This window comes from Drosophila simulans, chromosome 2R (genome assembly GCF_016746395.2).
Source record: "Drosophila simulans strain w501 chromosome 2R, Prin_Dsim_3.1, whole genome shotgun sequence".
Lineage (NCBI taxonomy): Eukaryota > Metazoa > Arthropoda > Insecta > Diptera > Drosophilidae > Drosophila > Drosophila simulans.
In genome coordinates, this window is record NC_052521.2 from 5,782,675 (window position 1) to 5,810,343 (window position 27,669).

The 27,669-nt window shown below is 42.3% G+C and overlaps 5 protein-coding genes across 5 annotated transcripts; 1 reads left to right on the top strand and 4 right to left on the bottom strand.

Annotated features, from left to right (window-relative positions):
• Window positions 1–9,218: 9,218 nt before the first annotated feature.
• On the bottom strand, window positions 9,219–9,761 carry LOC27207352. Its single transcript, XM_016183053.3, has 2 exons — window positions 9,680–9,761; window positions 9,219–9,593 (listed from the first exon to the last, which is right to left on the bottom strand). The coding sequence occupies exons 1-2, from the start codon at window positions 9,759–9,761 to the stop codon at window positions 9,307–9,309; spliced, it is 369 nt and encodes a 122-aa protein (XP_016026492.1). The 3' UTR covers window positions 9,219–9,306.
• Window positions 9,762–13,035: 3,274 nt separating this feature from the next.
• Window positions 13,036–20,658, top strand: LOC6739349 (COP9 signalosome complex subunit 7). The gene is made up of 5 exons (XM_016172193.2): window positions 13,036–13,341; window positions 13,402–13,654; window positions 19,671–19,891; window positions 20,073–20,226; window positions 20,364–20,658. Exons 1-5 carry the CDS (start codon window positions 13,042–13,044, stop codon window positions 20,384–20,386), a joined length of 951 nt encoding a protein of 316 aa, XP_016026493.2. The 5' UTR covers window positions 13,036–13,041; the 3' UTR covers window positions 20,387–20,658.
• A 2,049-nt stretch (window positions 20,659–22,707) lies between these two features.
• On the bottom strand, window positions 22,708–23,361 carry LOC6733529 (larval cuticle protein 1). Its single transcript, XM_002080548.4, has 2 exons — window positions 23,264–23,361; window positions 22,708–23,199 (listed from the first exon to the last, which is right to left on the bottom strand). The coding sequence occupies exons 1-2, from the start codon at window positions 23,273–23,275 to the stop codon at window positions 22,819–22,821; spliced, it is 393 nt and encodes a 130-aa protein (XP_002080584.1). The 5' UTR covers window positions 23,276–23,361; the 3' UTR covers window positions 22,708–22,818.
• Window positions 23,362–25,114: 1,753 nt separating this feature from the next.
• Window positions 25,115–25,692, bottom strand: LOC27208260 (larval cuticle protein 1). Its single transcript, XM_016183854.2, has 2 exons — window positions 25,595–25,692; window positions 25,115–25,542 (listed from the first exon to the last, which is right to left on the bottom strand). The coding sequence occupies exons 1-2, from the start codon at window positions 25,604–25,606 to the stop codon at window positions 25,183–25,185; spliced, it is 372 nt and encodes a 123-aa protein (XP_016026494.1). The 5' UTR covers window positions 25,607–25,692; the 3' UTR covers window positions 25,115–25,182.
• A 590-nt stretch (window positions 25,693–26,282) lies between these two features.
• Window positions 26,283–26,992, bottom strand: LOC27207054 (larval cuticle protein 2). The gene is made up of 2 exons (XM_016182805.3): window positions 26,842–26,992; window positions 26,283–26,773 (listed from the first exon to the last, which is right to left on the bottom strand). Exons 1-2 carry the CDS (start codon window positions 26,851–26,853, stop codon window positions 26,405–26,407), a joined length of 381 nt encoding a protein of 126 aa, XP_016026495.1. The 5' UTR covers window positions 26,854–26,992; the 3' UTR covers window positions 26,283–26,404.
• Between the last annotated feature and the right edge of the window lie 677 nt (window positions 26,993–27,669).

A 27,669-nucleotide genomic window follows, 5' to 3' on the forward strand; every position in this document is an offset into this window, starting at 1 on the left:
AACAACACAATTTCTCATATGACCGCCTGGTAAATTTCATTATTAATATAGTGCTCGTTTCCAAATCACTGAATAATTACGCTTCCACAATGCTCGCTGCAATTTGAATAAACGCTAAATACTACTACAACATAATATTGTTTCAGCTGTTTATCCGTTGCATTCGTTTATTTAGTTCGATACAATTAATGAAACGCTTTAATGGTTTATTTTTACACCATTTGCATTCTTCTTATTCTGCTGTGTATTTTTTGCCTGATTAAACTAATTGAATAGTCCATCAACATAACACCCCACTTCCTTAGACTGGTAGCGATTATGATTATTCATGCCCCACTCTTAAGATGTCTTTTCAAATTTTAATTGTTTGACTAAAAACATAGCACATTGAACGACACTTACGATTGATTCATAAGAATAAAGGAGTATAACTTAAAAATGTACTTCACCTAGTTTTTAAATATTGAAATTTAAGCCGATTGACTTCCGAATTAATAATTCTAACATTTCGAACAGTATAACTGATTAACATAACATCCACATTGTAGAGCTTTTAAGCCAACACCCAAACCATCATTTGGGACAAACCTGACACAATACAAATCCGTAGAAATCAGAATGGCACCGCACAACATCCTTTGAAATCAGGACGGCAACTTTCGAAACACTCAAAATTGACTAATTTTAAAATGCGATAAAAGTTATTTAAAATTTCAGCAAAATAAGCACCCCTAATGAATGGCACCTTCTTTGGGAACTTAGCATAACAAAGGGGATATGAGCGAGTCAATGATCTACGTTTCAACATGACATCTTTAAAATATACAAATAAATTAATGGAAAACGATCTAGGCTTAATAATTAGGTCTAGGTATTAGTTAGTTCCGAACAATTTGGAATGCAACTGTTGAACATTTTAAGTCTAATTCGAAAATATTTAGCCTTTGTAGTTGAAATATAACATGCCTAAGCAATTAGGCATTAAATTAAACAAACATTTTGTTAAATCAAATTTACATTTTTGAAGCCTAAAGCCAACACATCCGAAGGCTCGCAGGAGCAGCAAATTAAAACAATTATCAAATTACTTGAGCTGGAATAATAGTGTACATGTACATGTATGAGTAAACAATCAGGTTAGTTACAATACCATAAAGCCAGATTGAAATAACGTTCGGCGAAAATGCACACTAACGGCTGAATATTTGAAAACGATTTTATGTTTGGATTTACGCCGGGCAGGCCACTTAAATGCAATCAATTTAAGTAATAATAAATACAAAACCGCCACCGCCCTTCTCTCCTTCATATACTGCAAATTTATTTATTTATTTATTATGATAGATAGAATAGTTTACAAAACTAGACTAACTTAGATAGTATAGCATTAGCTACGGGGCTTACAGCTATATTTATTTACAATGTTATTATATCTTAATTTAGTTAATATCTAATTTGGTAACTAATTGCTGGCTTGTTATGTACAAATGCCTGTTTTGTTTTTAGATTTTGTGGTATAATTTAGTTTTTTTGAGGAAAAGTATGAGTTTTTGTATGTTATCTGGATTGGGTTTGCTAAGAAGGTCTAGAGGGTTGGTGTTGTTAAATATATCTTGCTTGGTTTGTAGGAGGGATGGGCATGAGTTTAATATGTGGTTTAAAGAAATATCACCTTGGCAAAACGGGCAAGTTGGTATTGAATTGGGATTTAGGTAGTGTTGGTGGGTTATGTTTGTGTGTCCTAGTCGAAGTCGTATTATTTTTATTTGGTCGAGTCTGGTCCAATTTGGGTGGGATTGTTTAAGGTAATCGCATGGGTGTGAGGTGTTCGTGTTAATAGATTGGTACCATGGACTGCAGTTTATTATGTGTTCTTTCTGTTTTGTCGCAAGGTCGGCTTTAAGGTGTTTTTTTATATCTGTGGTATTTATGTTTGGGGTGAGGATAAGTGGCATACTGCTTGCTGATTTTGCAGCTTGATCGGCTAATTCATTTCCTTTTATTCCTGAATGGCCAGGAATCCACATTATTTTAATTTTAGGTGCGTGTTGCGTTATTAGCGATCGTATTCTGCTTGGGTAAAAGCTGTTATTATTTGTGTTTTGAATTGAATCTACTGCTGATAGGGAGTCGGAGCAGATAATAAATTTGCCTCTTCGGTTTTTAGTAAGTTCTATTGCTTCTAGGATGGCGATTGTTTCGGAGGTGAGGACGGATGAATATGGGGGCAGTATGCCGTATTTCAAGACGTCTGTCTCCGTTGTAATGGCGAATGATATTGTGTAATTAATTTTTGAACCGTCAGTGAATATGAAATTGTGTGTTTTGAGGTTATTCTTTGTGTGTTCGTATAATTTTCTGTATTGGTCTGGAGATGTTTGTTCTTTCTTATGGATTCTAAGTGACGTGTCTATTAGATTGGGGAGGGTCCATGGTGGTCTGTTTTTATGGAGTTTTATTGGTTTGTAGGGTAGATTAAGTTCTAGGCTAAGTTTGATTGTTCGGTCTATTGTTGATGTTTTTTTCTTATTAGCTTTTTTAGGCTTTAAGAACTTATGTATTGGTGTGTTTTTGGAGAGGATTAGGTTTTGGGATAGTTTGGCTATTTGAAGGTCTCGTTTCATTTCTAAGGGGGGAGTATTCGATTCGTAAAGTAAGTTATTTATTGGGGTAGAGCGATATGCGCCGAGAGCTAGACGGATAGCGGAGTTAAATGGTGTTTTTATTTTGTTTAAAATGCTTTTGGGAGCATGGCCGTACAGAAACAAACCATACTCTAGTTTGGCTATAATTGTTGCTTTTGCGACATTAAGTAGTGTATGCGTGTTGCAGTTAAATTTAAGACTAGATAGGCATTTTATTATATTTAGCTTGTTGTGTAGTTTGGGTAGAAGTAGGTTTATGTGTGTGTTCCATTTGTATTTGTTGTTTAAGGTTATTCCTAGAATTTTTAAGGACGTAACGCTAGGAATTTGGAAGTTGTTGCAGCTTATCTTGCATGTGCAGTGACGTTTTCTGCATATGTGGAGGTGTTGACATTTGGATAGGGAAAGCGATGCCCCTGAGTAGGAGCACCAATTTTCTATATCGTCGAATAGATTGTCTAAGTTGAAATTTGTATTTGTGTTTTTGTTGAAATTTATTATAAGGAAGAAGTCGTCGGCATATGCGTTGAATTTAATTTCTTTATGTAGGGATATGATGTTGGATAATTTGTTGAATGCTATGAGGAAAAGTATTACGGATATGGGTGAACCTTGGGGGATTCCGTTGAATAGGGGTAACGGGCTTGATGTATGCGGACCGACGCGGACAGTTATTTTTCTGTTGCTCATGAAGTTTTTAATGTATTTTATTATTTTGGGACCCGTTTTCCATTCCTGCAATTGCTGGATTATGGAGTGCACACCTACTCGATCGAAGGCTCTTGAAAAATCAAGAGTGACGAGGGAGGTGTGCATTTTTGACTTCGTTATGAGATAGTCTACATAGAGTAGACAGTCCGAAGTCGATTTGCCTTTTTTGAACCCGAATTGTTTGTCGTTAATTAGGTTGTTATATGTCACTAGCCACCAGAGTCTTTTCGCAATTATTTTATCAAGTATCTTTGCTATACAGCAGTTGAGGGAGATGGGTCGGTATGAGGAAGTTTTCGTTTTGTCGGTGTTTGGCTTAAGGATTGGGATGATTAGGCTTGTTTTGTAGGCTTGAGGTATGTGGCTATTGAATATTTCATTAAATAGTTTCGTTATTCGGTTTTTTGTTGTGTGGGAGCTATTTTTGATCATTTGATACGAGATTCTATTTAGTCCTGGAGCACATCCTTTTAATGTTTGTAGTGCTGAGCTAAGTTCTAGATACGTTATGTTCTCTTCTATGGTTTGGGCTATTGGAGAGGGGGTGTAGAGATGTATGTTATTTCTATATTTATTGTTCCGGAACTCCTCTGAAAAGTTCCAGTCGCCGGAGAGGTCAGAGAAATGTTGTGCGAATATGTTAGCAATTTCGTTGCTAGCCAATGTAGTCTCGTTATTTACTGGGTTTGTGATGGCATGAATTTGTTTTGCTGGGTTAAGTCCGCAGAAGCGTCTTATATTGGCCCATATTTTGGATGAGGGAGTAGTGGGATGGATGGTTGAGGTGAAAGAGCTGGAAGCTTCTTTTTTCCTCTTTTTTAGTTCGTATCTAAATATTGCGTTTTTGCGTCTATAGTCTAGAATGTTGTCAACAGTAATTGTGCGGTTTAATTTTTTCCAGGCAAGTTGTTTTTCTTTACGTAATTGGTCGAGGTGTTTATTCCACCATGGAACCCTGTATGGATGTGTGTTAGGTGAGGTTTGTGGGATGGAGAGGTTTGCGCTATAAAGGATGATTCTATTGATTAGAGCGGCTTCTTTGTTTACGTTGTGGGAGGTGGGGTATTTCTTGTTGGTTTGGTGGGTAAGAGCGTTGAACTGTTCCCAGTTGGCTTCTTTGAGTTTAAAAAAGGGTCTGTAGAATTTTTGTGGATTGGTTGTTGGGAATAGTGTTGTGATAATAGGGAAATGGTCGCTACCGTGAAGATCGTTTAGTATTTTCCACTTGGCGTGGGGGGCTAGGATTGGAGAGCAGAGTGTGAGGTCTATGTGTGTGTATGTATTGTGTGTTGAAAAGTGTGTGGGAGATTTGTCGTTTAACAGGATAAGGTGCATGTTGTCAATGAATCTATGAGTTATTTTTCCTCGTTTATTTGTTGTTGGGGAGCCCCAGGATGGGTGCCATCCATTAAAATCTCCCGTAATTAGAGAGGGTGTTTGTTGTATGTTAAATGTGTTATGGAGTGTCTGGTTAGTTATGTTTTTGGTCGGAGAAATGTATGTGGAAAATATGTTTAATTTAAGTTTAGATTCTATATTTATGGCTATTGCTTCTATATCGATTGTTATGTTGAGGACAGTGTGTTGTATTGACTTATGCACTAGTAGTGCTACGCCCCCAAATCTGTTGGTGGCAATATTTGTTAATAGTTTGTAGTTTATTGGGGTTGGAATGTTATTAGTGTATTGTATATGGGTTTCTTGGAGGGAAATTATGTGGGGGGAGTATTTTTTGATTAGAATAAGGAGATGGCTGTAGTTGTTTAGATATCCTTTTAGATTCCATTGGATTATAGTTAGGGACATTTGTGAGAAAATTAAAGCTTATAACTTACTTAAAGGTAGTGTTAACGGTTAGGGTTTTGTGTAGAGTTCTATATGGATTCGCTGTCGCTGTTGTTAGTGTGCTTGTTTTTGTGGGCTTTGGCCTTTAGTTTTGATGCTTTAAGGTTTATGGATAGGTTATTGGACTTATCTTTAGGGAAGATTTTTATTTTTAGGTCTTCTGTGAGTTGTGATGAGTATGCCGTAGATGGTTTTCTGGTAGGTGTGTAGTCGGTATCCATGTCTTCTAGTTTGTCGTAGCTGTGGTGGTGGTGGTGTTGGTGTGGTTGGTTGGATAGTAAGGTTGTTTTGGCTGGTTCAGTTGTTGGTGTCTTAGCTGAAGTGTTTTGTGCTGCTGATTTGGGTGTGTGGTGCGGATTTTGTTGTTGTGATTGGGTTGTGTTTGTGTGAATATTAGGTGATGGAGTGTTTGTTGTCCTCTGGGTTGTGCCGTTTGTAAGTGTTTTGGCGTAGGTGTTTTTCGTTTGGAAGCCGTGACGTTCGAAATATATGTGTTGGGCCGTTTTATGGTCAACTTTTTGTGTGGTTTTAATTGCTGTTAATTCCTGGTTTTTTATGAACGTAGGGCATTTGCGGTCAATTGGGCTGTGTTGATGGTCAAGTTCTGGGTTATTTCGGCAATTTAAGCAGTTTTTTTCGTTTGTGCATTTTTCTCCGTCGTTTGTGTGTTTTGTTTCAGAGCAATTGATGCAAGTTTCTACACTTTTGCATATGGGTGTTGGATGACCGAAGCGGAGGCATTTTTTGCATCGAAGTGGGAATGGGATATAGTCTCGTACTCGGACTGTTTCGTACCCGATTCGTACTATCTCGGGGAGCTTATGCGATTCAAAGGTTATAATTATGAGTCCAGTTTCAACTAATGTGATGTTGTTGGTGTCGGAGTTAGAGTTGGGGTTTTGCCGTTTCATTATTTTTTTAACTTCAGATACTTTTTGTGGTTTTAGTTCTTGTAGAATTGTGTCTTCGTCGATGTGTCTAAGGTCGTTACAGTAAATAACTCCCTTAGAGAAGTTTAATGTTTTATGTTCACTTGCTGTTACATCCACATCTGCAATTTTTGTTAGTTTTAGGAGTTTTCTGGCTTGTAATTCATTTTTGGTTTTTATTAGCAGGTTGCCGTCTCTTGTACGTTTGCATCCCTCAACTTCTCCTCCACAGGCAAAGTCCACCGATTTTTTTATGATGAATGGTGAAGTTCTTTCGAAAGAGTTGTTGTCATTTCTTTTAATAATTATAAATTTAGGTTCGCCTAATTGGGATTGGTATGTTTTTGAAGTGATTTTGTAAATGTTTGGTGGGTCTGTCATGATTGTTGGTTAAGGGCTTGAGCCCGGATTAGCGGTATTGTTGTTTTTGTTGTTAAGTTTTTTATTTTCTCTTTGTGGTTGATATTTGTTTATCAAGATTTTGCTGATAAGAGTTTTGGGCTTACGCGAAGCGAGGCTTTAGACTGAGAGGCACGACTTATCTCTTCGGAGGTTGAAGTGGTACTGATATACTGCAAATATTTTAATTTGATTCATATTAACTACTTACTGAAATATCGATGATACGCCTTTTCCTGCTCATAACCCGCATTTGTGACCGCATTAACTCAGTGCTCGGATCCCTTAATTTGTCCAACCATGTTGCATTATGTTCGGCATGCTAATGAAGCTGTCCATTTCACAAGCAATCGCACTCCAATTATGCGCATCTGCAATGGCTTCCTAAAATGGATACATCAGCTTCTGGTTTCCAATTTGAATTCCGAGTGGCATGGCTCATCTGGCAATCAAACAGCCGTACATAAATCAAACACGGCTCTGATCAGTTATTATTACAGTTGTTAACGACCTTATCGCGGTTCAAATGGCTTACAACTGGGCTATCGGCTATCAGTGCTATCAGTGCTTTCAACAACTAGAGGGAAACTGGGCAGGCAAATCGTCCGAAAGGTGGACCAAACGAAATACGCGTTATAAAATGCAATTTGCCCGGCTGACATCATTCCGCTTTTAGGCGAAAATTTCATCAAAGAATTTCGTGTTCCTCGGTGCTTTGGGCTCCGTGTAAAATATATTATTCACGGGCCACGATAAATGCAATTAAGCGGACAAAAACTAATTGAAAATTCCACTGTTCGGCGTTTCCAAATTTAAACTTAAATCCAGCAAAGTCATCCGCTCAGGATGACAAACCGGAACTCCTTTAATTAGATTATTAAGGCCGCCCTAAGTGTGCAAAACTTTAACATGTTCCACTTACATATACATGCGCCGCCCATTTGGTGGAAATTTAATTAAAAAACTTTTGGCCAATCGCGGGTGGGTTGGGTGGTGTGTGCTGGGTGGTGCGTAGTGGGCGAAAATCTGTTTGTTCTGCAGCCCGACAAATAAATCTTTATGGATTAAGCGAGCCGCGTATGTTGTTGTGGCCCCTCAACAAAGAATTTTCGGCGCAGCTTTAAAAACTACTTCATTGTTCGCGGCAAGACCTCGAAAAGTTTGTCGGAGCGACCAGAAATGATAGAGCTCCGTCCCGAAAGTCGGCGGGGTCTAAGGATTCATCGACGGCCTAGTGATTTATGCCCGGCCCAAACTTCCAGCCAAGCGTGTGAAAGCCAGCTGAGGCGGCCAAGCTGCTGCCTTTGGTTTAATGAACTCGAATGTTAATAAATAAATTTGTCAATGGCGCGCTCTCGGGGCTGGGTTATCTGCTGTGCGCCAGGAACATAATGAAACGAAGATGAATGGAAAATCGACTTTCGGCCACCGTTGTTGGCCAGTTTAATTTGCTGCCGAGGGCAACTAATGAGCTGCGATGAATGGCACACAGTCCTGAATAAAGGAATCCAGGGGCTTAGGCTGACAAAGGCTCGCGAACAGCAGTCGCTGGCACTGAAATTGTCCGGCAGCTTAAAACTTGCACGCGAATTCGGCTAATTAACGATAATTAGAGGGCGAACTGGTCAATCCTGGCCGGAATGGAAATCGATCGGGTGCCCAAATATGCGACGCTCCATAATCAGGCGGACTTCAAAGGGCAGCACTTTACTGCCCCATTTAAACGTGATTTAATTTGATTTCTATATACGCACATGCAGCGCATTTTACTGCCGGCTGACCAATCGACTCGGCTCATCTGGTCATCTGGGGGCAATCAACACATCATCGAATCCGCCCGCCCTCCTCCTAATAGCATCGGCATCCCTATTATCCGTATCCGGCTCATCATCAAACACGGAAGCGAGGAGGCGGAGGAGGGTCAGCCAGCATTATCGTTTGTTTTGATTGGTTTTTTGTTCGCTCCTCCGAGGGGATAATACTCCACACACGTCCTGGCTTCCTGCTCTCTGATGGGCCGCTTGTTTGTTGTTCGGGCAACGGCAGAAAACATTCATCAATTTCATTATCCCAGGATGCCTAAAAACCTAAAAACCCGGCACACGGCACCCGGCATCCCGCATCCCGCATCCCGCACCGAATCCCCAACATTGTCAGGTGCTTACATGCGCCCAAAAATAGACGCATGCAGATTGAAATTGATGGCCCGGCAGAGGGCTTAGTGCCCCAGCCACTTTCTAATGTTTAAGTTCTCGATTACATGACAAAAGCGGCTTTCCGGCAATTCAGCATTCCAAAAGGCCAGGATTACTATCTGGTGAAAAGTGCTTACCGGTTGCACTTCAAAATGCGATGGATAGCACAACGAAGTTCGGGTATCGGCAGAACATCAGATAAATTGGGGTACATATAGCCAGGCGAAGCCGCTTTGCAGCTTAGCTGATAGAGAGCAAATGACAGGGACCCGAAAAGGGTAACAAACTAGACGGAACATTAGGCAACTAATCTCATTTCTGCACCTTTGCAAGGTAAGCCGCTTTAACTACGCACTACTTGTATACTTAATATGATATCACTGGCAAAGAAAATAGCTTAAATAACAAGAATTTGATGAAAGTATCAAGCTTAAAACATTTACAACTATCTGTAATCATATTATATTGTATGACTAAGAATATTTTGTGTTTCAATCGATCCTTCTTGGAGCCGGATATATATATATATATATTTACCTTAAAACTAGGTGTCACAAGACATTACCAGGATATGTACCGATGCTAAGCCAAAGTAGCAACATATCCAATCACACCCAATCGAAAAATCCCTGCCTGCGGTTGCAAATTTGGCTTAGTTCCTTCGGTCCGTGAGACAGCTCGAATAATATGCGACATGCTGAATTGATTGTATTGGCAACAAGTTGGGCCAGGACCCGGCTGCTCATCGATTCGAGCACACACCCACCAGCCACGGGTTATCCTTGTGGCTGGCACCAGTCGACATCGGTTTGTATCCGTGTTTTTATCGCCAGCACAGCAAGTAGTTTTTCCTCGATTTTCCCTGTCGCTGGTGTATATAAACAAAGAGCGTTATAATAATACGCCATGCTCGACTAGATTGGGATTGCGCCAAGGAAGGTCGCTGTGGCTTCCCAGTTTTCCATATCCACATCCTGTTCTCGTTTGGCTGCATATGTGGCCGAAAGTGGGGGCTGTGATGAAATTCGATGTGACATTGTTATCGCTGCAATACCAGCGAACAACTGACAGTTTGTTTCCGGCTAATTGTGGGCCCTGCTTGATTTGTCCGGTCGGCACTCGGGAATTTCACGGGAAGGGAATCTGAACAATTTGTAATTTAAATTAACCAGCTGGCTGTGTTCCGTGTGTCCATTTGCGTTTTGCTCTCCAGGTCCGAGAATCCGATACAAATTGCATTTTTACTCCGCTCCATCCCACATTGCCATAGCAATTTCGCTACAAAGTTTGGCTCTAAAAGGATCCTTGGTAATTTGTCGCAGAGCGGGCGAATTTTTATCAGCAGTCTTTGTGCAACCTTTGGCTGCATTCGCTGAATGAAGTTATTCAAAGGCTCTTGTTTATTACGCTGTATTCCTGTACGCCATTTTCCCTAAGTCCCTGCCAGCAGTGTCCCTCGGCTCGAGTCGCGCGAAAAGTCCGTGATTTGGGTCAAGTTAACATCGTTCCGCCGAAATGGGCCAAGTTGCTCAAGTTTCCCGGCCGCCTGTCATTTGCATCGATAAGCGGAGCTACTGCCCCAGCAGTAATAACAATACGTTCAGTAAGCCAAATAATCGCGTACAACACTCGTAGAAAATAAGTGTGTTATCTAAGCCTAAGGGAGTCCTTTAAATCCTTCCCCTTATAGCTTAGTCATTAAGAATTTGGCCCAAAGTTAAGATCAATCTGCAAAATAGTAATACAATCTTTTAAAAAGGAACAATATTATGTCTTCTCAATTCCCCGTTTATCCATCGATACATTTTTTCGGGTAGTGCTCAATGGCACACAGTTGCAGGCGGGGAAAGCAATTTGAGTCCTAATGAGCAGAGCAGCCAACTCACTAAAAAGGAAGGTCAAGTCTTTGTCCTGCCGATAAAAAATGATAAGCCAGAGGCGAAAGCGAAAGCGTGGCCGCAGCTGCTGGTCAAAGTGCCGCGGCATGGGCAAGGACACGTTTTAGTACACTGTTATACGGCCGTAGGACAGTCTGAAGGATACTGAGCGGCGGGGCCCCACCCACATTTGCATGCGGCGCGCGTTCGCGGGGTTGAGTCCTTTTATTTGGCCATTTTGGGGCCCTCGAACTGTGTTGATATTTTATTTTCATACATTTTTATGGGCTAGTAAGCAAATTGTCGGTCGGGCGAAGGGCGTGGCAGGGCGGGGATCCCCGCCAATGATTTTAATGTTCAAGCCGATGATGGATTCAGAAGGCAAAAAGTGTAATTAATTTTAAAGCTCGGTGCCAGCTGAACCGACGATGGAGTACATGAATTTGGCAAATGACGTCCTTGCTTTGCCCGCAAATTAAATTGAACGCCCTCGTTCGGTAATCTCGGAAATAGGATTGAAATCCCGGGAAACTGAACAGCCGAACAACCTGCCAACTGCCGATTCATTGTGCGTCAAATTAATGACAAAGTGAAATCCACAAAAAACCAGAACACGGAGCAGAGCGGGTAAAGTTTGCCGGCGTGACAAAGAGCTTTTCAAAAATGCGAGAATCAGCGGCAAGGCGGAAAGTCTACTATAGTTTACCCTCTGCAGGATTTCCAGCCAGAGACCATATATTGCCATGCCAGCTAAAAGGATGCTTTTACTGACTAACTTAAAACCTAACATTTTAGATCTATTTTATTATATGTTACATTTCTTAGTTGGTATTTGTTATATCCATTTGTTCATAGATTAATCCCAAAACATGGGAAACCTGCAAGTTACCATTTAATTTCAGCTTAGTGTTCTTCTGTTGCGAACCGCGTTTTTTCCGCTCTGCCCAATCTTTTAAGTAATTTCCAATCCCCACCTGCTGACCACCAGTGGTCCATCGCAAGAATGGCCACAGGCTCTCGTCGGTTGGAGAGCGAATATCCTCGATGGGCGCAACTTTGCGCACGCAAGCCGCAAAATGCGAACGAAGTAAAGGCAGCGGGATTTCGCATTATTCCAAAAATGTTTCAAACGCACGGCAAACTAATCACGGATGCAATTCGGGCAGCAGTCGCCGCAGGAGAAGAACCACATCCGCCGCTCCCGATGGAAGCCAAAAGCGAATCTGCAGCCGAACGCACGCAACAGAATCAAAATCACAACCAATTTTGTAATGGCTGCGTACTGGCAAATTTGGCAAATCCCATAAAATTTGGGAGTATGGTAGTGGGTCGTGTGGGCGGTAGGCGTGCCAATCCAATTGGAAAAATTGCAAAACAGTCCGGTCAATTTCTGTCGAAGTGTCGGCATTGCAAGAGGCATGGAAAACAAAGCGATACAAGTGGAAAATATGCTGTAAAATTGGACACTGTGCTGTGGGCAATTTTAAAACGGACTCGGTGTCTTTAAGGCTCGGACTCACCTTTTTCCGGAGATCCTGTGTGTGTGTGTATCCCCGAGGGTCCCTGACCTTTAGTTAACTTTTCATAATCGATGAGCTGGCGCATCTCATATAGGGAATGGCAGTCCCAATCACGCCGACTCCCACTTCCATGCCAAAGTCAACCCCCCAGACACAATAAAGGGTTTTCAACTTTGACCCTGCGCCTTTTTATACTCGTATTCGCATAACCGCCCCTACCCACAGCAATAATAGCAAGTGTGGCTGGCGCAAAGTTTTGGCAGCCCAAAGTGGCTCAAGGAATATATTTTTTTAGGCCCAGCCTGCCGTTTCCGCCCTCTTCTCTCCTTTTTTTCTACAGCCCCCTAGGGTGCGTCTGTGTGTGCCGCCGGATGGAATGTGGAGCGAAAAGTGTTTTAAAATGGGGATGCCCTGCTTTAACATAATGACCAACATTTCCAAGAGGTAAGTGCAAATGGTAGGATGTTATTAGAAAAACAATGCAGCGAACGAGGAGGTATCCCCAAAGAACATAAAATAATCATAAGCATAATGAACGGGTTAGTATCTGTGGTTAAGGTTGCCTAAACTTTTAGTTTTTAACTTACTTTTCCACACTGTGCCTGTCCAACTTCAAATTGTTTAAACTTGGCGCTTACTTTTATAACAGACAGCTTTTGCAAGAGCAATAATAATGTGACCTTTATTCTGTTCATCACAACATTTGGTATATTTAGTTATATACACTCTCCTTACTCAGCGCTGTAATTTAATAAAATTTTATTATGGTCCATAACAAATAATATTTTTACAAAACTGTAAACTTAATGTACTTTGTTTTTGATGGTTTGATATACAAAAATGAAATCGCAAGTAAATCGTAAAAGTTAGAACTCAATTACACTAATGAGATAGAATGAATTGAAGCTTAAGTCTAGTATATGCCCGGTCGATATAATTTGGTCATCGATGAACGGTCACACTTGACAGTGTGCTTGCAAAAATCAAAACAATCCCAGAATTTAGAACAAATTAACCAATTTGAAGCTATCAAAATGACGCAGGACATGCTGCTGGGCAACGAGGAGCCGAGCAAGAGCAAGGAGACGTTCCTGGAGAAGTTCTGTGTCCTGGCCAAGTCATCCACCGGCGCCGCCTTGCTGGATGTGATTCGCCAGGCCCTGGAAGCGCCGAATGTCTTTGTTTTTGGCGAACTACTGGCGGAGCCATCCGTTTTGCAGGTGCGTCCATCAATGAAACCCCTCCTGGCAGTAACTTACCAACCACAAATCCACACATAGCTTAAAGACGGTCCGGACTCCAAGCACTTCGAGACCCTGAACCTATTCGCATACGGCACATACAAGGATTACCGCGCACAGCCGGAAAAGTTCATCGAGCTGACTCCTGCCATGCAGAAGAAGCTGCAGCACCTGACTATCGTCTCGCTGGCCATCAAGGCAAAGAGCATTCCCTATGCCCTGCTGCTCAGCGAGCTGGAGATCGACAACGTCCGCCACCTGGAGGACATCATCATAGAGGCCATCTATGCGGGTGAGTTCGTCTAGGTGGATAACTTAATGGGTTTTAAATTTACAGCCCCGATGTAGTCTACAATGTTTCATTACATTTATTTGCCCAAAACTCATTTAAACCAGTTATTTCCACCTCTCAAATGTCAACAAAACACTTCCCTTTTCGCATGAAAAAGATTTCACGATTTCTAGGGCATTCAACAAAATAAGTTTTCCTCCTTTTCCTTTTGGGCTGCAAACTTATTCATTTTTCAGTTGAAAGTCCAGCCAATTCAGTGCCAAACTGACAAATCTCGACCCTGCCTCCCTCCTCAGCTTGCATTATTAAATCAAATGCTAATTTTTGCCTACTTCTCACCATGGCAAGGGCGCCTCCTCGTTCAATTAGCATTTTTGAGCAGCTGTACACCTGCGCCGGCGGCCCAGCAGCTGTAAAAGCAGTAGATTCACAAAGTTGTGCTGCCGTTTAGCGCCTCCCATTCCAGACCACCACTCCCCGGCCACCGCCTTTGGGCAGTGCACTTGATTAGCCGGGACAGCTGGCGCATCCTGGCAAACGAAAACAATTGGGCGGAGAAACGAGGATTATGCTCGGCGAGATTCATTAAGCCACTCGGTCTGGCGCCCCACCAGTTGATTCTGCCCAACTCATCCCCGCGGGGAAACAGTTTTTACTGCTGCCGACGTCGTCAGCTGGATGAACACTTTTGCCTCGATGATTTCCTTTTTGAGCTCACGCCTTAGTGGTGGCCGCCTACAATCAAACTTCGCTCCGTAATTGCCACATAAAAAGTTTGTCTCACAAATCGTAAATATTTCCAACTGTGGGAAAATCTTTTGTCAAAATGCTGACCATTAGTAGTTTTGTATGTACCTAAATAGGAGTAATTTCATACGATTACAATCAGTGCATACAATACTTAGAATCCTAACAGAGATTTCTAGCCAAAATTGTGCATTTGAGACTAACTGACAATTAGCTTTTGCTATGCCTCGGTTTAGTTGGCATATAGGAGCTGATTGTTGGTAGATGATGTGCATAATTTGCCCACTGTTGCATAGAAACTTGAAATCCATCACTGCGCGCCGGCACAGCTGCATATTTACACACTTTGCACTTGTAGTTCCGGACCGAGGACCCAGTCTGCATTGTATGTCTGCCGAAAGCCTTAAATCAAACGCAACACCCAGAAGCCGGGGCCCAAATATCGCACTCGGAAACATCGTTCGTGTAAGCATACTTAGGGCCCTCGAATGTGGTGCTAAACTTGTTGGTGCTGTTGATTTTTGAGCTTTGGCCTGTGATCTATGGACCGGAACAAAAACAAACAGAGGCTGTGTTATATGGGGCTGGAAAACGAGCCCTTCAGGCGGCGGATTTTTGGTTAGTCCTGTTCGGTTTTCAGCGGCTCCCGACAAGTGCCCACTCGACGTATAGAACAATCCAAACATACGTACCAGAACATTAGCGCTGGATAAGCAAATAGCGTTCAGAAGTTTTTAATGGACTCTTGGCCGTCCATTATGTAAGCAAATAAAGTGACAACTCAACGCCATCTGCCCCACAAAAAATGATTCTCCCCAAGGCCCGGCGAGTGCTCCTCGCAACATCGTCTCACCTGCCCCTCCTAATTGCTTTCCAAATCCAGGCAATGAACGGACAAATAAATTCCCCCGCCCCAGCGAAGATTTATGTTATGATAGCCATCATTAGAGCATCATTGCGGGTGGCAGGAGGGCAAGTGCCAGATGTCTGGTGGAATGCGAAATCATTGCGTTCTATTAGGCGCCGTAATCTGACATCGCAATTTAATGTAGTTGGCAACGGAGCGGGGTCTCCATTAGCCGGCGGGCAGGTGGAGTGGTTCCCTCATCGCGATTCCAGGTCATCCCATTAGAGCATCATTTGTCTACCAGGACGTTGGGGTGGGGATATGGTAATTAAATGCCTTCTAGAATTCAAATTCGCCAGAAATTCATTTCGGCTCGTTCCATTAGTGGGCCAGCTTTTGATTGTTTCGGCTTTGCTCGGTGTTTGGGTTACATTAAAATTACCTAAATTCATTTCAGATATAATAATAACAAGTAATGTAACAGTATTCTCTCAAGTTCTCTCAAGACAATGTCATGTGCTTTAACTTGTATTTTAGTTCTTTGCTCGCCTTTCATAACACTTCTACGAATTTTAAGTAAGTCGTAAAAATTCCTGAAGAGTAAAAATACTCAAGAGTGCGGATAACCGTCCCCAAAAATGCTGTAAGCGGGAGTCTTTGGTATCTGCTCCTAAAATCGATCAGTCGAGCATTCCCCACCAGAACCTCCTCGGTGGTTTTCAATCTCCCAGGCATTTTCAAATATTTTCCCAACTGCCTCGAACTACTTTTTCTGCAATAACATCCCGGCACCAGTAGCTGTATGCTGGGAATCGCAGGAATATAAGCAAAACGGTTTGTACACTCATGTCGAGGCGAGAGTGGTGGCTCGGAATGCCACCGAGTTCACCGAGGATTGCACCCTCGCTGTTGCCGTGTCGAGTTGCTGGGATTTACAGAATGTGTCGCAGAATGCGCCTTCTTGATTTTAGTTTTTTGGTGCACTTCTTTAATTTCTTTTGTGTGTCAAAGAAAAGTTTCGCATAATTCAGGGTGCTTAAGAGCGGCTTTTGAACTAGCTTTCCACCGGGCCGGGGGATTTGCAATTCTGAGAGAAGTGGGATGAATTTGTTTGGGGGATGCACGGCGAAGTACGAAAGCGCTGGCCACTTGTGCATAACATTTTCTGAGTAGGCCGCAAAAAGTGTAAGCCCCTTTCGCAATCGGTTAATTAACAGTGTTCCAATGACGGGAACACTGCATGGAAAGCGGCTTTTATCCTCTGAAAAGCTGTTACATCAAAGGCCAGTTTACCTTAATGAACAAGCCGCGACCTTGCCGCAGAGCCGAGTACCCAAAAGAGACGCAGTTCGGACATAATTTGCGCCCCCGCTCTAAATCCGGACTTATCCGTCTCCTCGGGACCCGCCGATTTCGCAGCTGCTTCTGATTGCATAGTTTTCGGCGCCGCGGGCCCATTGCAGTGGGTTGCCCGGAAAACTTTGAGAAGGGCGAGTGTCTGTGGGTGGCTGCGCTGAGCACTTTGTCAGTTTTAGGTGAAAACTTTGCAGCAGCTATCCACCGCCTCATATTGATGGCACAAGTTTCCAGTCCGCTAGCTTGCGGTGGCAGTGGAGTGTATGGCCCGCGGTTCCCAAAAGAGCTGCTGCTCCCAGCACTATAAATATCAGTGAGTAAGGAGCTTAAACAACTATTTATCCCTAATTTTATTTGTATTGCGTACGGCAGTTTCCTTAACAATTAAAAAAAAAAACGGAATTTAAATGAGTTCTGGGAACTTTCACTGTTTTGCGAACAGTGTCCATTTTAGGGGCTTATAGTGTCCGAAACAAAGAAAGTCCTGTTTTAATGAGAGGGATTTAATAATTAAACAATTATAACTGCTAGAAGGCAGACAGCTAGAACCAAACCCTTTTTCTGGAAACGCCCCTAACAAATTTTATCTTATGCCGTTTGTCCTTGCCTGCTGCTGTCGTTCGGGTTTGTTCGGAATTTCAATTAATAAATTCTATATTCTGGGGCAGGTGGGGAACTGTTTGAAGAGTTGCCTAAGCTGTCAGCGACAGGTACCCAGAACTCGAGGTCCTAATGGATCCTTTTACTTTTTAATACGTAAATAGTATGAGTACAGGTCCTATAACTTAAAAGTTTGTATGTAAGCCTATATGTCTGCTTATCTGAGTCTTATTCAAGGTGTATTTACAACTATTAGTGTATCCATTACAAATCTATCTATCTAGCTAACGACAGCAGAGTATAGCCTAATCGATGAAGAATTGGGATTTATTTTAGAATTGGTTCTGTCTACTTTACTTGGTGAAGCAAGCGTATAAAAACAGTGTAAATTGTCTTTTCAAACTGTGTTCCTAGAATCGTACCATTCTTTTCAGGGCAACTTCAAATTCAAACGCGTTTTTTCCGAGTCATCAAAAGAGCACTCGCCGTGGTGGTCAAATTCCTGAAGGTTTTGTACTACGGACTGCGTTTTTTTAACGTTTCCATTCATCTCCAGATAGCCATAGCCACAGCCACAGCCATTGGATTTTCATCAGCATTTGCCACAGAACCACAGCCGTCGGCGGTTTGACATCATCGCCTTCTGCCGCTTCGAAGATTCATTCTGCTGTCCCTCAACGGCTTTTTCCGCAATTTGCGGGCGGAGCAGTAAGCATGATTGATTGCCCTGGCGTTGAATTTTCCGCACGCGACAGCAGGCGCCCACAGTTTTCACAGACACATGTCAGCGCCGGAAAACCGCAGGCAGTTTACAGCACTTGTGGCCAAGGCGTCGCGCAACAGCGGAATCCGAAATTCTCCCATGTTTTCCAATTATTCGAGACGCACTCGAAGGCATCAAATCAATAAGCATTTTGGCGCCAACTCTTCAGCTAATTAGAAAAGTGTCTGACAAATTGTCAACCCAAATCGCAGGGCGTCTGAGCGAGTGGATGCGAGAAATTGAATCTTCGGGCAAATTCCCTGCATATTTGAGTGAATATTTATGACGCAAAGTCGGTGCCATAAACACAGAAACTTGGTCCGCAGACTTCGTACCCAGTCCGAGTCCGCCTTTCCGCCGACTCTCAGACTCAAGGACACAAGTGGTCGTAAAGTCAAAGGCAAAGAGCGCTCAAGGACTTAACTAGGGCTTAGCCATGGCCAAAACCGGCGAGCGGAGAGGCGGCTGTCACTTAGCCACTTCCTCGGCCGAGCAAGTTAAGGCCTCGGGCCATAGTTCGGATCGGGGTAGAGGCAGAGGCAGAGGGGTTCAGAATTCGGGACTTTGCAACTGGGACTCAGACTCCTGTCGGCACGGATGAAAACGATTCCAAATCCGCTTGCTGTAAATTGTAATCCCGCAGAGAAGCTACGAACTAAGCGACGAACGACGATTTCAAATTAATTACTCAAACTACTCCTGATTTCGGCCATCGCAGCAGATTGCACTTTCCGCTTACGCCCGCTGGGCGGTGTATTTGCCAATTGAGTCAGAATACAAAGCTAATCGCCCCAAAGCCACTTTCATTTGGCTTAAAGAGATCGCCCCAAAGTATTGAAAACAAAAGTTAATACGGTGCTATTTGATTACCCATTGTGTGTGACTGGGTCACCACAGTATTTGGCCAACACTTGGGAATCTGCTGTGCGGATTTTCGGATTTATGGAACCCGGCTTCCATTTGCTTGATTGTAGCCAGCTTCGTTCTGTTGTATTTGCGCTCATCTAACTGTTTTCTAATCAGTTTAATTGATTGAGAGTTGGCTGTGTGGGATAAAGGTGGCGTGATTGATTGCGCATCCGTGCTTATTGCTGGGTAGGGAATCATCATTAATTTCGGAATTGTAAATAATCCAAGCGAATTATCGGTCTATGGTTTTTGTACTTATAAGCTGAATAAATAAGCAAATGCATTGGCAAAATATTGAAATTATATTTTCCTCGCCAGCAGCGTTCGTATTATCCAGCTTTACCCACTCCGTAGATGTGCCCCTCGTTCTTGTTTAGAACGGATTCTTGTTATTCCAGAGCTACCGTGCCCTGCTCAACTTTTTGACCTACTTGCCTTATTGCTTTAGCCCATTCAATGTAGATTTGCTTTAAGGATACTTAATGTATTTCCATTTTTCTGCAAGACCATTTTCTAGAAACTTAAGCCCCTTGTTCAGTTACTGTTTTCGTTTACCTCTGAAGTGGATGCCTTAAAGGAAACTGCTCCATTCGTCCATAGGCATCACAACAAACTTGTTGCAATGGCCTTCAGTGCACTCAGGAGCTGGCACTTGAGGCGACACTTTGGCCAACTTCAAAAACTGCTCGTTCTGGGCAATTAGTCAAGAAAAAGTTGACAACAAGCTTTGCAGGCATGCAGGCAACGCTAAGAGGGAGAAAACTCTCTAATTTTCCCTTTAATCCTCCACGCAGACATCATCCACGGAAAGCTGTTCCAGAACACACGCATTTTGGAGGTGGACTACGCCCAGGGCCGCGACATTCCGCCCGGATACACTGGCCAGATAGTGGAAACCCTTCAGGCGTGGGTCAACTCCTGCGACAGCGTTTCAAACTGCATCGAAATGCAGATAAAGTACGCGAACGCCGAGAAATCCAAAAGGCTGATAAACAAGGAGCGCGTGGAACAAGATGTGAGTACCAAAAAATGGATATACTTAAGTTTCGTACTAGATTTATTGGCACTACGAATTTTTGTTAGATCCCTTCTAAACATTACGTTACAATACACATTTATAGTAAACTTTTCTACTTACAACAGAAGTATCAGATTTCGGATTGTGTAATTTTGTTTGTCTGCTCTAATCCCCCCAGCTCATCAATCTTAAGAAGGTCTTAAAGAGCCAGACTTCGGACAGCGATGAGAGCATGCAAATCGACACCCATGGACCGGGAACCAGTGGCGGACTGGGTCAATCGGAGCTAAGGAAGAAGCCCTCCAAGCTGAGGAATCCACGCAGCGCGGCAGGTGGGTAACGCAGCTGAAAAGGAGGAGAAATCACTTTGGAGAACTTCCCCCGCTTCATTACAAAGCCATTAGTTAGAAACATTCTCATTAATTGTCTTTCCTCACCCGCTGGGTGCGCTTTCCTCGTCCTTTTGCAGTGGGCCTCAAGTTCAGCAAGTGAGATGAGGCCGGTCGAGCGGACGAGGAGTCCGGAGCTGGTTCCAACGGAGCCAGCCGACGCCCAAGGTCGCAGGCAACTCCGCGCGGCACCTGAGGGGCGGAAACCGCTCGGCTTTCGCAGAAACTCGCCTCCCAGCTAATCCCATCAAAACTCAGTTCGATTCACCAGATAAAGGCTGTCCTCGTGAAGGATTCCATAATTAGCATCAAATTGATCGCCAATAAATAACAAATACAAAACCTGTAATAATAGAAACCATACGTCAAAATGCACATTAATTAGACTATTTATTTATCCACATCTGCGTGATTGGCTCTTTTAAATGGGATGCCATTGTGATTTGCGGACAGCCTATAATGGGCGTTTAATTAATGTCAAAATAATTCGGGCTTAGACAAATGTTTACTCGACACATACGTTTAAACACAAACGTTGCGTGCTGTGGTCTCTTAGTAGCGCATGTGTACATTTGTTCATTTGGTTGTTATATTTGTGGCTAATTACCTGCAGCAAATTGAATCTATCCGTAGCTCCTTTGATGGGAATTCCAATTTGCACTTGGACTGGTGTTCATTTCTGGATTGTTTTCGTTAAATTATAACTGCACATGGTAAATTCGCACGCTTTTGATAAATTACCGGATGATTAGCCGGCCCACGTGGAAATACGCACCCTTGCGTGATTAACAAAGTGCACTAAACTAATTGCAGTAATTACGAAAATGCGGCTGAGTTCGCGAAAACCGACGATTCCTGCTGCCTGGACAAAGCCTGGCTCATTCGAATCCTGCAGTGGAGTCACAGCGTGCACAAATATTGGAGGCAGTGTGTTATTTGATTTCCCCACATCCACATCCCCATCATCAGAGCAAAGAGAAGAGATAGTGGGAACAATAAAGCATTCTGTCAGATGTGCAAAGTAGTTCCCCCATTAGCAGGGATGTCTGGTGGCAATTACTTAATTACATTTCATGCTTTTGTTTCTGCGGAAAGCGTCTGAAGCCACAGAGTGTTTTTTAAACGAATGCAAACCGCTCTGGTGGGGAAACTTGCGAGCTGTTAATTTACATGTTTGCACTCAATATGGAAATTTGTCGCACGTTTATCAGATTGCTGCCTTTGTTGAAGGAGCACCACATAGCGGAGTGGTCGGAACTCATTAATGGTGCAAAGAATAGTACTTTTAATTCATAAACGAAAGTAATTCGCATGTTTCAATTTAATAAGGGACATTTTTTATTTGCTTTTATTTATATGTATCGTTATCTTAAGTTAGGCTGCCTAACCTAAGCATTCCCTATAGAACCCGAACCATTATGTGTCTGCTTAACTTAACTAATCCTTAAACAAAGTACACATATTCTCGAGCCCACAGTCATGCCCCTTCATTTGGGATTCACTCCAGATGTTTTCAGTTTGGGGTTTTAATGGGAATCGCCTACCGGATCTCAACTGGTTATGTTACTCAGAACATTGTTATTGAAAATAAGAACAGTACAAATTATAATTTTAACAGCTTGGTGACAAATTCTGGCTTTATGCCTTTTCAGATTTTAGATTCACGCTTTTTGCCATTCAGTTCCAAATCTAATTCTCTTTCAATCTGCATTGGCAATCGGGTTTGTGCCGTGATAATTATTCGAAATGTTAAAGTTGCCTTTTCGACAGGCTCTATTAAAATCTAGGGCAGATTTAAGTTATTCAAAATAATGTCAGCAAGCTAAATTAAACCGAATCAGCTGTTTGAATTAAGGCCAAGAACGTTTATTGACAGTCATTTTCGATGGAATCTGGAAACGGTTTCAAAAAGGCTTAAAGACAATGCCCACTGGGTACTGTGTAGTCAACACAACTTAATTCTGATGAGCTAAAACTCCTATATATATATATATTCCATTTGCCTCGAAAATACAAGATATTATATGAAAGATTGACAACTTAAGTTATAATTTGAAGGTAAATAACCTGCTCAAGTTCCTTGAGAGGAAGAATATACAATATGTTACAACTATATAGCAACCAATTTCATCCATATATGTAAATGGATATAACTAGATAACGAAGATACATTTAAAACACATGTACTGTAATTAGTACAACATGTGCACACTATGTACATACTTGTGCATATTTTGTTGCTGATATGTAGTACATATGTACCCCTACATTATGTATCTTTGTTGTGAATTCGGTTTACCTCAATCCGCGTTACCCGTATTGAACGTGTTAAACGACTAAGTAAATCGAAGGTGGTAAACGGGTAGGACGGGTTCGAAACCGTTACAGTTGTTTGCCAAATTCAAAGTCAAGGTTGCGAACTGGTTTCTGCCGTTAACAATTGCGTGTATTTTACAAACAGTAAGATTACTTAAGCTAATAGTTCGAAAGGTCTTCGGGGAACAGTCCGTAGTGCGATCCGCTTTCAGAGGGGTTCTAATGGTGGTGCTGGTGCTCGGGTGCTGGTGGGTGGGACTCCAGCCAGGCGACGGCGCGGGCGATGGCCTCTGGGATTGGGGGAGGAGTGGGGATCCAGGCTCCCGAGGGCTGGTATCCGTTCTCATCGGCGACGTACTTGATCTCGACGTGCTCGCCCTCGGGTGAGATCCAGCCGAAGTTGCCGTGGATGTTGCCATGGACATCACCGCTGGCGGCCTGCTCGATTCCGTTGGAGGTGTGCAGGCTGGATTCGAATCCATCGGCACGAACATCATCGGATCGGGAAAGGACATCGGCGTGGACATCCTCCGAACGGCCCAGGGAATGGGGCACCGGGGGGTTGGCCACCGCCAGGCCCAAAACTGCGCAGATCATCACCTGAACGAGAAATAGTCATTTGTTAGGAATCGAATAGGTTGGTTCGTATCCTGCGGTCACTCACAAACTTGAACATTTTGGTTGATTTCTGTCTGGTCGAGAACGAACGTTGACTGATAACTGATTGTGGTCGGGCAGAGCCTTTTTATATGATTGCCACCCAAACTGAACCCATATCAAAACGCTCCATCTTGCATTCAATTGGTTCGCTGAGTTATGGGTTGACTTCGCGGATGCGCCCACACCCATTAAAAATCATCGTCACATGGCGACAGCTTAGCAAATGCCAAACAACGGGATAAGTACTATATATAATCGCTTAATAGATGCTAAAATGAAACAATCGCATCAATAAGGGGCAAACGGGTCGGGTGGCATCCCGAATTCGAAACGAGTTTGACCCGCCCCTTCATTAAATCCCCTCTTTTGAGCTTGACTTTGCATTGCCAAGCCGTGAACCACTTTTGCAGTACCATCAAGACTCAATTGACTACAAAGCATCGCCGACTTCTTAGACTCGATGTTTTGTCATACATTAACTTGTTTCTTTACTTTGGCACCTTGACCATTTCTTGTGTTTTATCAATTCCTCTCGACAATTACGTTGCAGTTTGATTTTAACCAAAGTAAAGTGTATATGATATATCCATGCATAGCGTCTTATATTTTTTCATATGCTACTTAAATTAGTAAAATTAAATAAGACCTGATCAATAGAGAGGCGCTATCAAGATACACAAATTTAGTAAAATTAAATAAGACCTGCTCAATAGAGGCTCTATAAAAATACACAGAGTTTTTTAGTGACACTTAAAATTGTTAAGCAAACCTTATGTTAACCTAAGAGGATATTTACTTACATGTCTGAATAAGCATATAAACTGAAACTAATTCATATAGATACATTTCTTACTATTTAAATATGCAAGCCAACCATTTAAGATACAAGGTGGGCTCGTTTGTTTTTTAGATCAGTTAGACCGCACATTATCATCATAAATTTGTTATGGATAAAGGATTAGGATTAATTTTTAATTAAGCCGAAACACCTCTTTTGAGGTTTAAGATAGTGACGAGCGCACCTTTAACATTCCAAATTTCCGATATCAACTGTTGTGACAAAAAAGTTTACTCAACTAAGAAACTACAATATCTAAAAGTTAATCGTTCGGCACGCCTTAAAAAAATATTTATCCATTTATCCATATTTGTCCATTTTCTATTTATAATGTTATAAATAGTCTTATTTAAAAAGAGAGAATGCTAAAGTCACATACCCTTTACTCAGCTGGAAGTGTGACTGAGAATTTTTAATATTTTTTTGAATATCGGTAAAAATGTTGAAGAAAATAATAAGATGAAAAATTTTAAGAATTGTTCAAAAGGTGAGGGAAGAAGTCTTAGGCGGTTTGTGGGCCTCTGGAATCTTCATGTCTAATCTCAACTCTCTAGTTCCTGAAGTCAAGGCGTTCATACGAACAAATTCAGAAACAGACGGTCTAGATCGACTCGTTGTCATTGATCGTGGTCAGAAATATATATATGAATGAGAAAATGTTATATAATTTTCAACGAACCTAGCATACCATTTTACCCTACGAGTATCGGATATAAAACTATCATTGAAGTGTAGTGTATGATCGGACGTTAACAAATTATTAACAATCGCTTATTTTAAACAAGAGTCTTTATTAATTTTCGGTGGTGATACCCCTACCAGCCACAGTTCTTTAAATATTTACTTTTAAACTTTCACCTCATTTGCTTCTTATATTTTTTTAGGATTATCACACGATATAAATAGACAACTACAGCAGATAGGAGTTGCCTTTGTAGACTCTCCTGGTGCGCTTCGTCACTACGTGGAATGCCGTTCACGGTGATTCTTCTTTTATTTTTTGAAACCATGTACTCATGACGGGTAAACAACTTTATTGAATAATAATTAGCATGTAGATAAAAAGTCCGTGGAGGAGACTGGGATCAGGGTGACGACTCTTGGTTATGATGGGGATGTTCGGATACCGGTGAGTGGAACGCCTCCGGGATTGGTGGAGGAGTCGGAGTCAGGGCTGGCATCGACGCCTGGTATCCGTTCTCATTAGCGCCGTACGTGACCTCGACGTGATCGCCGTCGGGGGTGACCCATTTAATAGAGCCCTTGAAAATACCATCGACATCTGCTTTGGCAGTCCGCTCGATTCCGTTGTATATGTGCAGACTGGAACCAAATCCATCGGCACGAACATCGTCAGATTGGGAGTGGACATCCTCGGAACCTCCTACGGAATGGGGCACTGGGGAATGGGCCACCACCAGTCCAGAAACTGCACAGATCACCACCTGAAGGAGAGCATAGAATGCATGAATGCGTTCGTATCCTGTCGTTACTCACAAGCATGAACATTTCACTTTTCTGTCTGCTCGAGAACGAACGTTGACTGATTGTGGTCGGGCAGAGGCTTTTTATATGATTGCCACCAAAACTGAACCCAAATCAAGACTCTACATCTTTCATACGATTGGTGCTCTGAGATCTGGGTTGACTTCGCAGATGCCCCCACACCCATTAAAATGCATCGGCACGTGGCAATATACGAGTATATACTAAATAAAACAATCAAATTAATAAGGGGGCACTCAGGTCGGGTGGCATTGACCATTGCTTTTCTTTTTCAATAAGTTTGTTCATTGGTATTGAATTTTCTAATTTTAAATACTACTTAAATTAAAAAAAAAAAAAAAACAAACAAAAAAATGCATTGAGACTTTTAGTGAGAATTATGTATGCAAACATTATGCTTATCTTTAAGAAGATATCTATTTGCTTGTTTGTGTTTCAGATCTTTCAAACTGCACAGTTCCCTCACATATTTTGAAAGAAAAGATACATTTTTAATTCAGCACACCTTTTCTTTATGGAAACATACTCACTTTGAATAAACGGATTAAGTGAATAAAAGTTAGAAGGAAGCATTCCCAGCGATAAAAAGTATCTCGGGAACTTAAGAACTGAAGGTAGAGGTATAAAAACTTATATTATTTCATGGAGTACCTAAAAAGTGCAATTAAGAACACACTCATTTTTACTGCTATAAGCAAGTGCATGTATTTTTTTGAAAGTCAAGAAGTACAGCTAAACAACTAGGGCGATTTGTTTCGGGAGAACAGTCCGTGGAGTGGTCCGGGATCCGGGTGACGAGTCCTAGTGATGACGGGGGTGCTCGGGTGCTGGGGGGTGAGACTGCAGCCAGGCGACGGCGCGGGCAATGGCCTCTGGGATTGGAGGAGGAGTGGGGATCCAGGCTCCCGAGGGCTGGTATCCGTTCTCATCAGCCACGTACTTGATGTCCACGTGCTCGCCCTCGGGGGAGATCCAGCCGAAGTTGCCGTGGATGTTGCCATGGACATCACCGCTGGCGGCCTGCTCGATTCCGTTGGAGGTGTGCAGGCTGGAATCGAATCCATCGGCACGAACGTCGTCCGATCGGGAAACCACATCAGCGTGGACATCATCGGAGCGGGAAACTGGGGCCAGGGCGGTAGCCACTCCCACTACGGCAAGGATCATCACCTGGATGGATAGAGAAAATGCTTCCAATTATAGATGGCGAGTTCATAATAATTCTGAGAGCCACTCACAAACTTGAACATGTTGGCTGATTTCTGTCTGGTCGAGAACGAACGTTGACTGATAACTGACTTTGGTCGGCAGAGCCTTTTTATATGATTCCCAATTCGGTTGCTTTCCAAACGAATTGCTTATTACTTTTTGGGCCAAATCTAAGTTATCGCGTGCACAAAACGCCCATGATGCCAACAAAAGGCAGGGCCCATAAATTCTCCACTTGACTCTGCGATACAAATGTCAAAAAACAAGTCTTGCGCTGCTGAATTGATTCCGAAATGAAACATGCTTCGGTAGAAATTTTGTAGGGGCGGTGCAGTGCGGGTTTTGGATTCTGTGCTCATCGATGACGTTTCGTGATGACCATGTCTTTATCAGTCAATACTGTACGTAATCATAAAGAACCAATATTGTAGACAACCTAACTTCAATTGATAGCGCAATCCCATGTATTTTAAAAGTTCCTCAAGTGGTAATAAAAAATATACCGGAATAAACGAGTTCGCAAGGGATACTGCATATTAAGGTGCTAGTTGCCTATCACATTTTGTAGTATCCCAATATTTTGGATGTCACTGTTTAATTTAAAAACCCGGAAAGCTTTTGACCAGAGTTGTCAACAAGTCAACAGAGTTGTTGAAACACCTGCATATATATTTGACACCGAAAACTATGCTATAATATTGAAGTTGAATTCCAGAAAATTAAATATTGTACTGCTTAATAATTATTCAGTTTCTGGTCCGGTTTGCTTTGCATTTCGTTAAGGCTAAGGCGAATATTTCGGTAGAATAAATACCCAAGAATGCTCATCTCCTAATGAAAGTGGTTGAGCCATCTCA

Excerpts from the sequence above, each read along its gene's own strand:
- LOC6739349 (XM_016172193.2), top strand. The coding sequence starts at position 13,042 with ATGCCCGGTCGATATAATTTGGTCATCGATGAACGGTCACACTTGACA. Across the intron at positions 13,655-19,670 it reads CATAGAGGCCATCTATGCGG|ACATCATCCACGGAAAGCTG; the intron begins GTGAGTTCGTCT and ends TCCTCCACGCAG. Across the intron at positions 19,892-20,072 it reads AGGAGCGCGTGGAACAAGAT|CTCATCAATCTTAAGAAGGT; the intron begins GTGAGTACCAAA and ends TAATCCCCCCAG.
- LOC27207352 (XM_016183053.3), bottom strand. The coding sequence starts at position 9,761 with ATGTCACATCGAATTTCATCACAGCCCCCACTTTCGGCCACATATGCA. Across the intron at positions 9,594-9,679 it reads GGATGTGGATATGGAAAACT|GCGACAGGGAAAATCGAGGA; the intron begins GGGAAGCCACAG and ends TTATATACACCA.